At 39.1% G+C, this 15,286-nt stretch overlaps 1 protein-coding gene across 4 annotated transcripts in view; it reads right to left on the bottom strand.

Moving 5' to 3' along the window:
- The window catches only part of ppm1ba (protein phosphatase, Mg2+/Mn2+ dependent, 1Ba), a 23,070-nt gene extending 8,228 nt beyond the window's left edge, over positions 1–14,842 (bottom strand). For 2 of the 4 annotated variants that reach the window (XM_032541917.1, XM_032541919.1), the window contains exons 1-5: positions 14,428–14,842; positions 4,756–5,674; positions 4,144–4,261; positions 2,653–2,767; positions 2,298–2,355 (exon numbers count right to left, since the gene is read on the bottom strand). In XM_032541917.1, the coding sequence (XP_032397808.1) occupies positions 2,298–2,355; positions 2,653–2,767; positions 4,144–4,261; positions 4,756–5,643 (1,179 nt within the window). In that variant the 5' untranslated portion in view covers positions 5,644–5,674; positions 14,428–14,842. Of the gene's footprint in view, positions 1–2,297; positions 2,356–2,648; positions 2,768–4,143; positions 4,262–4,755; positions 5,677–14,427 lie in introns of those variants that run through there. The other 2 variants (XM_032541918.1, XM_032541920.1) reach the window with 2 other exon arrangements.
- Positions 14,843–15,286: the final 444 nt, after the last annotated feature.

The raw sequence follows: 15,286 nt of genomic DNA on the forward strand, positions 1-15,286 counted from the left end.
AATAATAAATCATTCTCAACTACTGCAGTGACTTTGTAGGGGAGTACATCTACATAGAAGAAAAAAAATGAAAAAGGATCTTTTCTAATGTGAACCATTCTTTGTTGAACTTTAATGCTTTACAAACACCAAAGCAAGTAAGCTGTGACTAACATTACTCTTCTGAAGTGATTTTGGAGAGGGAAATTAGGTAGAAATACGCTGGTTGACTAGCATGATACAATTGTATTTTCTATAATAATCAATGCAGGCTAACGTGAATGACAACGACTGCATGTTGCTCCCTCTAAATTTCAGGTTGTGGTCGACTAGCGGGTCAGCTAGTTTGAGAAATTGATCAGACCTGCATGTCATGCGCACTAGCAACAAACTGTGTATCCAAGAACAATTAAATCAGTGTAAATTACCTTAGATCAGACAAGGACTTCTGTAGTACAGTAGTGTTACGTTTCCAGCGTCGCAGCTCCAAATCGTGACGTTAGTTGGGACATACGGACCCCTTGGCTCTTTGGGCTAACTATATTAGCTTTAGACTGGCTGGTAGCAGCTTTCTGCTGTTTCTTTAGGCTAACTATATTAAATTTAGCCTGGCTGGTAGCAGCATTCTGCAAGGGGAAAATGGCCAGGAGAGGTTGTAATTATGTTGCATTAATCAAGTGAATTAGTTTGTATTTGCATAAACATAAAACACAGACTCTTGAAGCTTCACTGACTACTCATCAAAACTATGCGCATCACTGTGTCAGCGGCAGCTGCTGCCTACGGTACTTTTCTACACACGGAGAGCCTGACTTCCCATAACAATAAACCCCGTCGGACTAACGTCACATACACACGCTGCCCACATGGCTACCTGTCTTTGCCACTCTGCCCTGAAGCCCAGAATCCCGCAGCCGCCTCTTCACTGTAGATGTTGACACTGGTGTTTTGCGGGTACTATTTAATGAAGATGCCAGTTGGGGACCTGTGAGGCGTCCGTTTCTCAAACTAGAGACTCTAATGTACTTATCTTCTTGCTCAGTTGTGAAACGCGGCCTCCCACTTCTTTTTCTACTCTGGTTAGAGCCTGTTTGTGCTGTCCTCTGAAGGGAGTAGTACACACCGTTGTAGGAAATCTTCAATTTCTTAGCAATGTCTCACATGGAATAGCCTTCATTTCTAAGGACAAGAATAGACTGTCGAGTTTCAGATGAAAGTTCTCTTTTTCTGGCCATTTTGAGCGTTTAATTGACCCCACAAATGTGATGCTCCAGAAACTCAATCTGCTCAAAGGAAAGTCCGTTTTGTAGCTTCTGTAACGACCTAAACTGTTTTCAGATGTGTGAACATGATTGCACAAGGGTTTTCTAATCATCAATTAGCCTTCTGAGCCAATGAGCAAACACATTGTACCATTAGAACACTGGAGTGATAGTTGCTGGAAATGGTCCTCTATACACCTATGTAGATATTGCACCAAAAACCAGACATTTGCAGCTAGAATAGTCATTTACCACATTAGCAATGTATAGAGTGTATTTCTTCAAAGTTAAGACTAGTTTAAAGTTATCTTCATTGAAAAGTACAGTGCTTTTCCTTCAAAAATGAGGACATTTCAATGTGACCCTAAACTTTTGAACGGTAGTGTATGCACTAGACCAGAACATAGGACCTTCTTCCTGCATTTACCTTTTTGCTCCTGCCCTAGACACATCTGACCAATAAGCGGAGTGAACATTATTGCATGGTTTGTAATGGCACATTTTGGTGTGCTTGGATTTGTCTCTGTATGAAACAAAACCGAACCAAGGGGAAAACACACAAATATCAGCCTAAAATCTTTGATGCACAGGGAGTGCCCCACTTCAACTAAATACTGTAGAAGAGAAGGCTTTCATTGGACTTTGTAAAAGAGAAACAGTTTTCAGTTCCACTAGAAAGACTTTTGACAAAGCTGTGTTGTCATGCATAACCCATTATGAGGGTTTACAGGAAGGTGTGCATCACGCACAAAAAAAAAAATAAAGAAAAAAGATGTTTATCATATGGGAGGGTGGGGTATGCGCAAAGCCACCTCTGAAGTCAATTATAATACTTCACCTGCTATGGTACACATAAATCTCCAGCCTGGCACCAGACGGGATGATTCAACATGACAGAGTGGTTTATAGAAACTACTGAAACTCAGATGTGTTTTATAGGTTCATATGTGTAGTGTCCCTTAAGAATTTAGCAAAATATTTGTGTGCGAGTGTTGTGTAAATGGTCAAAGAAGGAGACAGCTCAAATTCATCACATACACTATCACAACTACTCACCCCATCTTCCTCCCTGTATGGATTTAGACGGTTGTATACTGCTTCAATAACACTGCGTCTGAAGGAGGTACACAGACACAAACATGTGATCAGGTCTCTTTATTATTTTATTTAGTTATTTAATTCAAAACCATCTATCAAAGCAACAGGAAAAACAAGGTACGGTAAGGTGAAGTAGTAGAAAAAAATCTTGCTCGTATTGTAATGACTGCAAACCTGGGAAAGTATTTTCTATTCCTAGTTAGAAAGTCCCAATGACAAAACCCAATAGCTGAGCTAACGTTAATGAATGCGGAATAACATGCAACTCCTGTGTTAAAATAACACAGAATGCTTTGAAGGTGGTGATGCTTACTTGCTGGCAAGGCCTCCTCCTGGTGGCAGCATGGGCATGCCGATGTCGGTGGACAGGTTCCTCATCACTGCTACCAGGTCGGGAAACCCGTCCTCCCCTGGCCCAGACAGCATCTCTAAAAACAACACCAGACATGTTATACAAGTCAGTATTCACAGAGCTGGAGATAGCCAAGAACAGCTGGGAAGGATAGAAGAGGGAGAGAAGAACAGAGGAGAGACCAAAAGTGTGACAAATAAAGAAGAATTCAAGACGGAAAACATACAAATTAATTTGGGGAAATGAGTGTGTGTCTGATACGGAGAGAGAAGGTTACAGGACGAGAGAGGCCTGCAACAGATTGAAAGTGGCATGAGGCCAAGTCAATGTTCAGCCAGAGCATTCCTCTACTTTTTTCCCCTTTTGATTCTCTCTCCCTCTTTCTTTCTTTCTCTTTCTTTCTTTCTATCTATCTTCCAATATTGCACAGTACCTGAAGCCAAACACCCAAACAAACTTTTGCATAACTGTAATTCACCTTGACATGTGAAATGATTTGAACCCACTCTGGAGTGCCTATACACAATAACTACCCTTTTGTGTTACCAACTGCATATTCTTACAATAGATATTACAACATATCTTCCAAATATTAGGCCCAGTTTTTTTTCTATTCTGATGATCAAGACAAAACTGGTACCAGTTTGGTAAAACAAGACAAGTGTTGACTGACACAAAAAGTAGCCCTGGAAGAGAGTCAATGTAACCAACAAAAAAGAAAAGTTGCACTGTGCTCATCAGAGGGACCAATGCACCTCAAAAAGACAAAAAAAGGGATAAAATGAGAAAGAAAAGGACATAAAGAAAACAAAAGGGAATCGATCCAAACAAGACAGGGAATGTTTGAGCGAGGGAGGGGAAAGAAAGATGTGTTTAGAGAGAAGAGGAGCAAACAGGGAAAAAAGAGGGGATGCTTGCTGAAATGGAAAAGGAGGTCATGGTGGTGTCATTCCTCTGCTGTGAGCCAGAGATAACTTGGCTGGAGTTTAGACAATAGAGAGTGGCAGGGTCAGTCAATGGAGAAAACATACATCCAGATATGAGTTTCAGTTGGAGAAAGATCCTGCTTCTCCCAGAGAAATCTTTGTCTAAGATAAGACCAATTTATTCAACTACAACTTCATAAACACAAATATTAATGGGTTTGTTTTTGGTCCTAAAATTCTTGAAATGGATTGAGGTTATAAGTAAGGGTGTAAATCCCCAGCTGTTATAAAAGCACACAGTAATTCTTCAGCTCACCACATGAAAGTAACTCAAGAACCTATTTAAATTAAATGGCATTGAGTTCACTTTAAACCACACATACAATTCCAATACTCCAGAGCTGTTTTCAGGAGAAACTAAGAAAAGATTATGAAAATGAGCAATTCAATATTGTAATATTCAACAATCCCATTATGGCACATACAGTACACATTGGTTATTTTAGGGTTATCCATCTATTCTCACCTTCTACTCGAGACTCCAGATATTTGTTGAGCTCAGCATCTTTCCTCACAGCTTCCTCCGACACTTTGGGAGCGTTGGGAAAACACACTAACACAACACTCATGTTATCCCGACTCCCCTGAGATGGACCGGAGGAGAGAAGAACGTAAAAAAGGAGTTTAAGTGTAGTATTGAAAGAAATTAAAAAAAATATTTCCTAGGTACAACTTATGGAACAGTCTGCACTGTGATTCACAGCGAGACAGACTGCTTAATATCAATATCATAACATAAATATTATATGCTAGTATTTTATATATGTTATTTATTTATTTTCTAACTCAAACATTGTTTAATGTCCAATAAATGACATAAACCCAAAAAATAACTGTGAACCTAAAGTTAGTAAGTTAGTGTTGGTGTTGAATTGTCAAAAAAAGATGAAACATTGAAAAAAGCGTCAAGTGTTGAAAAATGGGACAAAAACGTAAGAAAAAGTTAAAAACTTTGATGAAAAAGCCTCAATTAAAGTGTTGATTTTAATTTTGACAGGAAGACAACACAAGGGTTAACAAACAGTGCCTATCATAGCAAAAACACACAAAAGTAGTGCTCAGAAACATGTGTACCAACCTTGTGCAGGCAGGTGTCCACCACTTCATTGCAGACTCTCTCCAGATCATCAGACACCTCAAGCCTAGATTTCACAAACTCACACAGCTCCTCATTGGACATTACATCCCAGATACCATCACACGCCAGGATCACAAACTGATCCTGTTCCGGGGCTCGAACCATCTCAAATACTTCTGGTTCGGGGCTAACCAGCTGCTCTGTGGGGCCCTTCCCCTCCACACACTTGTAATCAAAGTCCCCCAAGGCCCTTGATACAGCCAGTGACCCATTTACCCTCTGAATCATTACTGAGCCGCCAGCATTCTGAATGCGCTCTCTCTCACGTGGGTTGCAAGGCTTGTGATCAAGTGTGGAGAAGCACACGTGTGAATTGCGGTACAGAACAGCTCGAGAATCGCCACAGTTGATGAAGAAGAAATGATCAGGTGACAAGAGGATTCCCACTGCTGTAGAGCCACTACGGTCCATGCCATTTCGAAGGTCAGAGAAGCTGCGCATGTGCTCATCAATTCTCAGGAAGCCTGTCCGGATCCTGGATTTCACAGTCTCAACTGTTGGAGGAACCAGTGCTGAAGGGTCACTGGTGGAGCCGTCTGAACCAGCCTGTGAACATTGGGTCCCTCCGGCCCCTAAGCTAGCACTGAATATGTGTTCCAGAAGATGCTTAGAGCAGTAGTTGGCAACCCTTGAGCCAGCGTGACCATCGTACACGGCAAAAAAGGACCAGTCAGCCATACCAGGAGCGGGAAGTCCCAACACAGCTGTGTGAGCATCCTCCATCTCCACCCGCCAGCCCTGCATGGAGCTCAGCCCATAGCGCAGGCCATTGCCCTCAGCATGCAAGTTGTGCTTCTCGGTCCTGGGCTTGTCCAGGAATGCACCCATGGCTCTGCCCTAGAGAGAGACGCACTGCTACCTGTGGGAGAGAAAAGAACAGACACAGGACAAAAACAAAAAAAAAAACACAATGAATTGGTTAATCCTCACAAATTACATTTTCATAACAGTTCCATAGCTGTTCCACATTTCCACACATTTTGACACAGGTAAAACTAGTAACATGAATTATGGCTTCATTCAATTCAGGTTTAACACTAGAAGAGCCCTGGTATTGTGGCTTATTGATAGACCTGAATTGAATGTTAACTCCTGGCCTTTCAATCCAACTATACAGCATGTGTTTACACCTGAGAAGCAGGGTTTGTAACAAAGTGGTATTAGCAGCCATTTAATTGAAACAATATTAGCACAAAACTTACATATTAAAACAAGTAGTACACAAAAGCACAAAAATAGTGGTCAAATCAATTTGCAATTTAAGTCATAACTTTATGTCTGTAATCAGGACCAGTTGTGTTTCTTGATGTTAAACTTTTGACAGTTGAAGGTCAACATACACATTCATATTGCTATGTGTAAAAGGCTCAGACTCAGCTTTCAATACATCTATCTAAATTGGAAAGGTTTTCATAAAAGAAGATAAAAAAAATGCATTAAAATACAAAACACATATAAACGGGTGTTATATCAATGGTAAATATTCTCTAAAATATTAATTAAAAATGCATGCACTGTACCAGAAATCTTCTGCCTACCGTGTGGTCAATAAAGTGAATTGAAGAAGAGCCTTGGACTGCTGGAGCTTACAAGCATGTGTGCGTTTCTTGTACTGTTTACCTAATAGTCCTAAAGGAATAATTCAACCAAACAGCAATCATTGCTCATCATATCCAGAAATAGCACCACCACTTCGGTTTATGCTTAAAGAGACTGAGGAGCAAACTTAAAAGCTTCTTTGGCCAGCCAGAGCTTCCTACAAAGAGCAATAACAAACTTTACAAAGTGGTTGAGAAAGCTGACTTGAAACGGAGGTGATTTTTATCAAATTTCCCAACGGAATACGCATTTTAAATCAGCTCCCATTATCACATACAAAGCTTTTACCTCCAGTAATGTTTCTAGTTGACAAATTATGTTCACATTAGTGTGTGATGCACACAAACCAAACCTACGACAGCAGACGAGCCAACACACTCGTGCATGAAAGCAAAGTAACCAAGAACTGCAGGTCTGTAAGTGATAAAAAAAGAAATAAAAAATAAATGTTCAATATAAATACCCAAAGATTAAAACTTACTTAAAAGATGTCACTTGCAAACAGACCCAAACAATATTGCCTACACTCTTCCTTTGTTGTCTTAGTCTAGTACTGTTTGTTTACTTTTAGAAAAAAGTGGATCATCCGTACCAGAGGTTTGTATGACTTCCATTCTCCCAATTCATTTAATTGTGATACAACAGTGTGGTCTCACTCACACACGCACTTTATTATTGAGCAGCAGTTATCAAAGCTGGCTCATCAAACAAACTCATCTGCTCTTTCACCACTGCAGCAATACACACTGTACCAAGGCCAGGGCCCTTTTAGGTTGAGGCTGATAACTAGTCATCTTTTTCAGATGTGTGCCATTTCCTGCTGGTCTTGCATTACATATCTATCTATATCTATATCTATATATATACATATACATATATATATCAGCATACATAACTTTGTAAGTACTGATGTAAGCATTGAGAACTCAGGGGAGAGAGGTCACCCAGTCTAAAGTCTTCATAGCTACACAAATTAGAGCGGCAGCTGAATGGTTGCTATAGCAACAGAAGCAGTAGATGTTGGTGTTGCAGCATGTGACAAGAGATCTACACAGCCCTGTTACAGTGTGTGTGGATGTGTGTGTGTGTGTGTGTTTGTAAACTGACCTAGCTTGGATTTACTAACATCACACAATTGTTTCTCTTTCACATGGCACACTTGGCAAGATGAAGTGAATGGTTGATGCAGTTAAGAGTCAGAGTTGAAAGCTGGCAAACAGACAGGCCCACAGGTGTCAGACTTCAGACAAGCAGGGTAGCTTTAACAAGCTAACTCAATTTACCAGTCAGCTGCTGATGGGATCCACGCAGGGCCAGATTAGCCTGTCAAACAGACTACACACAGCAGTGAACTTCCACTAACATAATGGTCCTCTCTCTCCCCCTTTTTGGTGACATGCAGTGTATAGTATGAAAAAAATAGTCTGCATATACATTTCAGATGATATACAGTATCACCCAACAGGTATACTGTATTTGGTGGTAAAAATTACAGAAATTAACAAACTGTGGCCATCTACCAAATGAGCAATACATTAACACAATATGATCAAACTACAATGAGTCACATTGTGAACAGGCTGAGGGGAAATGTAGCATAGTGGTGTAGTAGAAAACAAGGTGCTTGTGTACTATAGATGTGACATTTATGATAATTAACGTTTGAAATGCATGTAGTTCTTTTAAAAATAATGTCAAAAGGGGTTATTAGTGCCAGATAAAGGCTATCATGCCTCATGCTAAAAGTATAGTTGATATAGTAGTCAAATAAGCTGGCTCATTTTAGGGTACAGCAGCGAGTACGGCTGATTGGCATTAAATGAATGAAGAACAACGCTGTGTCTAAAACCATCAACTATGCAATGTGTTTAGTGTTGCCTGAATGTCTGTTGAGAATTTATACCCAATGTAGTGGACTAAAATGTATCTCACAATGCAATTAAGTTCTGGAAAAGTCAATGGACACAATCTCAAGAGCCAACTACCATCATGCATGGCACAGACAGAAACTACTCAATCATTACTTCAGCGGTCTCGTTTCTGAGTATTGTTTTTCTAATCTGACACACTTTATTGTCCACTACAAAGTATTTTTTACAGTATTGTGACAAATAGTGAAAAAAAGGATGATTTTGCCCAGGTAGAAATCCCCTTGGCCACTGGTGATCTTCCTTAAAGCTACATTGTGTAACGTTTGTAGTTTTTCATTATCAAAATCTGTATTGCCCGTTCACAAACTTGTCCTTTTTTCTGAATATTGACCACCATCATTTCCAAGAATTCCTATTGGCTTGAAATTTTACATTTGCGGTTGCATGACTCTCCATAGTCATGCTCCATCTTGAACTAGGTTAGCCGGTAAGGGACATACAAGCTATTCTGCTCCGACTCACAGCTGCTGCTAATGGGTATTGTCGCTTAACGGTCCGGCAAGTTTGAAAAAGGAAACACGGAGGGCCACACGTTTTCAATATATAAATTTCAGGAAGAGGAGTCTTCTTCTTTGCCCAGATAAAGAAACCTGATATTGCAAAGAGCAAGAGACTGGCATCATCACCAAATTAACTAACTAGTTGATTTTCCTCTGGACCGCTGCAGTCTCTGTTTCCTTTCTCTCTCCTTTCCGTCTGGTGGCGCGCGTGCCCGCAATTGGGGTTGAGCGCACGTCCGTGCCTCTCTCTGACACGCACTCCAACAAACACGGCTCACAGACGGCCTTTTGTAAACTTTCACTTTTTGAAGCGTGACGGCTATCATAGCTGCAATACGTACTTTGAACTGTGCGGCGAGAGAGAGTTGATTGCGATATAGGATCTCAACACTAGATGGGAGAAATTCATACACAATGTACAGTAGCTTTGAACTATTCCAAAGTGGAGGGTTTGCCCATAATAAGGAATTTAGGAACAATCCTAAAAATCAATGCTGCTATGCCATTGACATGTATATAATAGCTGCACTGTACATATATTACTTTCTGTTTTGACTCGGTTTCTCTGAGCCAATACTGAAAGCATAGAATAGATTTAAAAATGATTAATTTTCTACTAACAGAAAGATGATTACTTGCAGGTAAAAATATTTTGATTGCCATTAAATATAACATATATCTATATATCTATATATATATATATATATATATAAATAAAATATGTTTTCAGCTGATTAATCATCTTTCTGCTGATTAAGTACATGTGGCGGTTCTAGATCAGTGGGGATACAGGGCCTAGCACTGAACTCTTTTGAGTCTGGAAGCATGTGTTGATCGATTAATACTGCAATAGAAATATGTGCTAACTACAGGGCTGAAACGATTTCTTAAGTAACTCGAATAATCCGATTACTAAAAATCCTCAATTAAAAAGGATTTGCCTCAAAGCTTTGTTTAATCAATGTTACCAACGTTCTATCGCTCAGTGTTTCTGCACAATGATTGTTACTGTTGCACGCCGGGCAACACATGAAGACAGCGCAGAATACAAAATGAAGAAAGAGAGCGTAAATAGTGAGGGGTTAAGAAAAGAGACAGGCTGGAGAAAGCGACAGAAAATGGAATCAGTTCAAATGTAAATAAAAAAAAAAAACTTTGTGTAGTGTGTCTACTGCAAAATCCAACACGCTAACCACAATAATAGCACGACATCAATGCTTCAGCTTCTCAACAGAAAACATTGAGGTAGTTTAATCAACCATTCCACGAAGCGGACCCAACTAAAGTAAATCACGTCGTATGGACGATGAAACATCACCAAACACAACAACTACCAAAAACAAAGACAAGAAAATACGTAGTGGTGACCACAATTTGACTTCAAGAACCAACTTGTTGACTATCCCTCCAGAAAAACAGTATGCCTTAGTTTGAGGTTGTTATTGCTTTTCAGAAAACATTTTCTTTAAAAACAATGTAATGTGGCACTGAAATGCCCTTAATGTTTAGTTTTGAGAGATGATATTGTAAGCAATGCAGGCAAAAAAAAGTTGGCTTTTTTTGGAAATTGAACCAAACTATTGTATATTATGGCTCTTAAATAAATATATATATATATAAAAAAAACTATTTTGTATCCGATTACTCCATTAAAATCGATGGAATATTCGGTAGAATACTCAATTACTAAAACAATCAATAGCTGCAGCCCTAGCTAACTATTATTATTACAACCAACGTAATTTTACAGCTTGTAAACAGCTCTTGCCTAGCCAGTAACAATTTGGGAATGTACTATAAACATTCGGGGCTTAAGCCCGGTAAGCCCGACCCTGGTGCTGCCTATAAATAAGTATCCATTAGTCTCATCCACATTTGGAAGAGTAAGAAAAGGTATCTAGAACTGTGCTTTGTTATAATAAAAATGTTACTAAAATGGAATCAGTTTTACTGCTCAATAAGGGCTCTCTTTTTACAAATCGGAACGGTAGAACAAACTAATCTAAGATATGATATTTAAGATCCCCCTCTTTGATGACTCATCATTAAAGTCGCATCAGAAGCAGGCCGTTTCTCAGAATAAGTGCTCTTTGAACAGACAGCTTCAGTCATCTACAGTGCAGGGGCATCAGGGAAGCTGAGGTTGTTACTTGACCAGACAGGAGTCTACTGGCGTTTTTCCATTACATGGTACCGGCTCGACTCGCCTCTACTCGCCTTTTTTGATTTTTCACTATGAAAAAAAAGTCCTTGGTACCTACCAACAGGTACTCTTTTTTTTTTTTTTTTTTTTAAATACCATCTCCGTTGAGATTCCAATCGAGCTGTGGCGACAACAAAAGGTGACGTGAAAACCTGCAGACTACTGATTGGCCATTGGGGGGCACTATAATCAACATTTGTTGAGTCATAAAACTCAATGCATTTAAATGGAAAATTTGCTCTTATAATATCTCTGCTACAGTAAATGCTATCAACACCAAACCTATAATGATCGTTTGGCATGCTGCTCGGAGGCTCTGTAGCAGATTTGGTAAAGATAGGCCATTAAGGGGCGCTATAATCAACGTAGACCATGAAGGGCCATTTTATCCCTTCTGAGTGCGTTGTATATGATACTAAACGGCACTTTTGATTCATAACTTTGTAACTTCATAAAATAACTAGTAGACACATACTGTCTTTTGGAGCTAAAACCTAACAGTCGTCCCAATCTGCTGATGTCTTTGTTGTCTTCATATCCCTTACAGAAGGTTTTGAATCCAGCCTAGAAGCCCAGAGTTTTTCGGGGTCATTGTGCAATTAATCCATACGGTTACATGCAAGATTGATTCACTGTATGTAAGAAATTTAACTAATTTGTCCTTTATAAGAGTTATAATATTCAATATGATCATTTTTGCCTCCAAATATATAGAACTGTTAGACAACACAAATGCTCGTGTGGCATTGCTGTGTGTGATATCAACATATCTGTGAGATTCATGTTATGTTTTATTTATTTATTTATTTATCTTTATGGTCCTAAAACCTTTTTTAACATTCAAGTGACCTCAGTGCTGCACAAATATTGTAATAGCCCAGTTTTTCCTGAAGAGAAATGATGTTCATAGATTGACTATGGCAACAGGGTTGATGTGCGGCTCACACCTCTCAATATTTGGTAACGCTTTGGGTTTCACTTTTGCAAGCTCCCCGGTTCGCTGATGCTGACTTGCGTCAGGACGATTGGACTCCAGGTCATAACTGCTTGCAGATCTAGTTTCTTATGTAACTATACCACACATATTAATAATGAAACAATGAGATGATGGCTTGCACTATAATTTCCCATCCCTGTGAAATAGGGGTGCAATGGATCACAAAACATAGTTCAGATCCCGGTTTTGAGTCACAGATCAGACCAATTTTAAGATCTGCACAAAAAAGGGGGGAATTGAAATGATTATTAAAAATGTAATAATAATTTAACAATAACTTCTTTCACCAGTAAATTGTTGTTAAAAGACAAAAAAGATGAGAAAAGGGTATTTTACAATAACTTCGAATGCAACACATGGTTTACCAGTTTTAAGTAAGCTGGTGTCGCTGCCTGATGTGAGTCGAGTGCAGATTTGAGTCGCTCATGCTCAGATTTAAACGGTTTACGACATCATACATATACTGAAATTTATGAAATCCATAAAATAAACTTCTCATTACAAACAATAACAGAAGATGGAAATCATTTCAAAAGAGTTTTAGCTATCTATGGTTGTTTTATTGCTAACGTTAGCTGAAAACACCATTCAACTGACAACCTTGGTTGTGTTTGATTGCTATCTTGTAGCCAGCCATGAACAAACTTCGTTAAGTAGGTCCATTTTTACTGTATTGGCATTACAGAAGTCTCTCATTAGCATCTTGTAGGCTACTTGTTGCAAAGTGACGCATGCGCAACTCAAATCTGCATTCGACTGTACATTATGGAGTGACAAATGCAACATTTAGTCCTTTCTATTTTGTTTTTCCGAACAGCCGTGACCAGTGCTAGTTTTGTGTCTTTTAGCTCATAGCTTTAGCGGACGACGGTTGTACGTTCCGCTGTTGGAATCCTTTACATTGCAATACAGTCATACTTTACACCGTTTAGCTGTCATCATCTTAACCGTGTCTAATCCAGTTACTACTGTAGCTAACAGTAGGCTAACGTTACCTGCTGCTAAGTGTAACGTGTAGTTACTGTTTGAAATATTGACTTCTTTGGAAAAAAAATTTCTAGTTTTGATTTGTTTTTATATTTAAAACAAAAACAAATATTGAACAGATGGTTTCCAAAGGAGGATAACCAGAGGCCACAAAATGGTTGCCAATTGACTCAATCTGGTTGCCAAGGGCAACTGTTACTGTTGATCTCTGTTATATTAATCACATGTCATTATGCAAGTGAATAACCCTTTTTGTAAGCAAATGGTGAGCATAATCTGAATATGACAATGCCTGGAAACGCAATAAAGGCAACACAAGTTTAAGTAAAGTTATCAACAAACCTGAGTATCAGGGATAATATGGCATATCCCGGATTCCATGCTCTGGGCATCAGTTTAAAATAAAGTATTAATGCTGGCTATTTCTAAAATTAACTGAAAAACAGTTATCAAATAAAATGCATCTGCAACTTTTCTGTTCACACACATCATCCAACTCTCTTGGCAAAATTATCTTTATCTTTGAGTTACTCCGAGCTTGCAATTTAACACTGTATCTGAGCGTACATCTGCGTGTAATGCGGTTCAATCAACAGAGATGACCAAAAGCGTATATGACTTTAGACTTGCAATAGTCATAGGCTAAAACAGCATGGCTAGTGCAGGATTTCATATCAAGGTGCCAACACAAACATGCCACTGTTGATACTGCCATTTCTGGAACACACTGTCACACAAACACGGAGTAAAAACACACCAACACCCGGATAAAACTAACCACTTATCAGGCAATAAAACAAGTTAATTCCTATATATTTTTGTTTGATATGGACATAAGGGAATACAAAACTTGGCACAAAAACATGTTTAATCTTCGTGATATTTGTTGTATTAAAACAATCATAACATGAACATACGTACATTACTTACCAAATGTTGAGCATAAAGAAAAGTTGCTATGCCATCCACTAGCTATTTGAGCCATTAACGTTAGATATAGCTAAGCACACTGGTGCTAATGATACATTTGACAAGCAAAATAGAAGGTAGCAACCTAGCTAGCTACGTCAATTACTAACTAACAAAATAGGAGCACATGTAAATAACTGGCGCAACATCAGCAGGGCCGATAATATAATCATCATCACCACCACCAAGATACATAGTTAGCTACAACTATACTTGTATCTCTCTAATCCATAATAACGTTAGCTAGATAAGTTGTCTCCAACTGAAAATAAGACCACTTGTGTTGCTAGCTAACCAGCTAACGTTAGAGTTTACAGTTGTCAAAGTGTTTGTCTAACGTTAACGTTAGCGGGTGACTAGCCCAATGTTTAGAGTGTGAGAGGTTTATTAGAAACGTTGCTTTTTTAAGTACCACACGTTACTTACTTTGTAGTAAAGGCACAAACGTTACCTCTTAGTCCTTCTTCTTGTAGCTTCAGTGGCAAGTATGTTTAGCTGTGTCCAAGCTTCTTGTGATAGGCTTATCTCTCGTTAATGTTAGCTAACGTTACTTTCGTTTCGTTCGTCAGCTAGCTAGCTTTGATTAGGCTAGCCAGCATTTTACACGACCAGTTCTGCTTTCAGCATGTCTCTGCATCGGAACAAGGCTTTTATGTACATGTTTGGAACTGTAACGCAGGGACACCAAATTAATAAGCGCTGCGTAGGCTGTCGGTTGAAAATAAAAACACTCGTTTCGGTAAGCTGTATCTATGATTTTAAAAACTAGCGTAAGCTAATTTTGGCTAAAGCTAGCTAAATGTATGAAGCAGATGACGTTCGTTTCCAACACGCAGTTTTGGGGGAGAGGCAATCATCTCGCTCTCTTCTGTGATTGGTCAAAGGCTGATTCCAAGTGGAGATACGATTGGTCAAATAATGAGTCAGTCAGAAAACATCCAGGAAAAGCACAGGTGTAATCTTATACTGTCTATGGGTGTAAGTGATACAACTTGGTGGCTGCACCACAGCTCACATGTGAACTGGCTAAACTGGCTAAACTGGACACATGTGAAAAGATGATTGGATCTAACACATAACTATCTTTGTAGACACAATCCACTGAAGTGAATCCACTACAATCACAAGTTTTACTCCCTGCTCAGGTAGTAATTATTAAATTACATGATATCCAATGGGATCACATTGCCCATCAACAACAGATGGGTACACATGCTCTTTAAGCAAACTAGAAGCTTGAATGACTCTGCTCCCACACAATTGAAGCAACTACACATGGCACCAC

This window comes from Etheostoma spectabile, chromosome 17 (assembly GCF_008692095.1).
Source record: "Etheostoma spectabile isolate EspeVRDwgs_2016 chromosome 17, UIUC_Espe_1.0, whole genome shotgun sequence".
Lineage (NCBI taxonomy): Eukaryota > Metazoa > Chordata > Actinopteri > Perciformes > Percidae > Etheostoma > Etheostoma spectabile.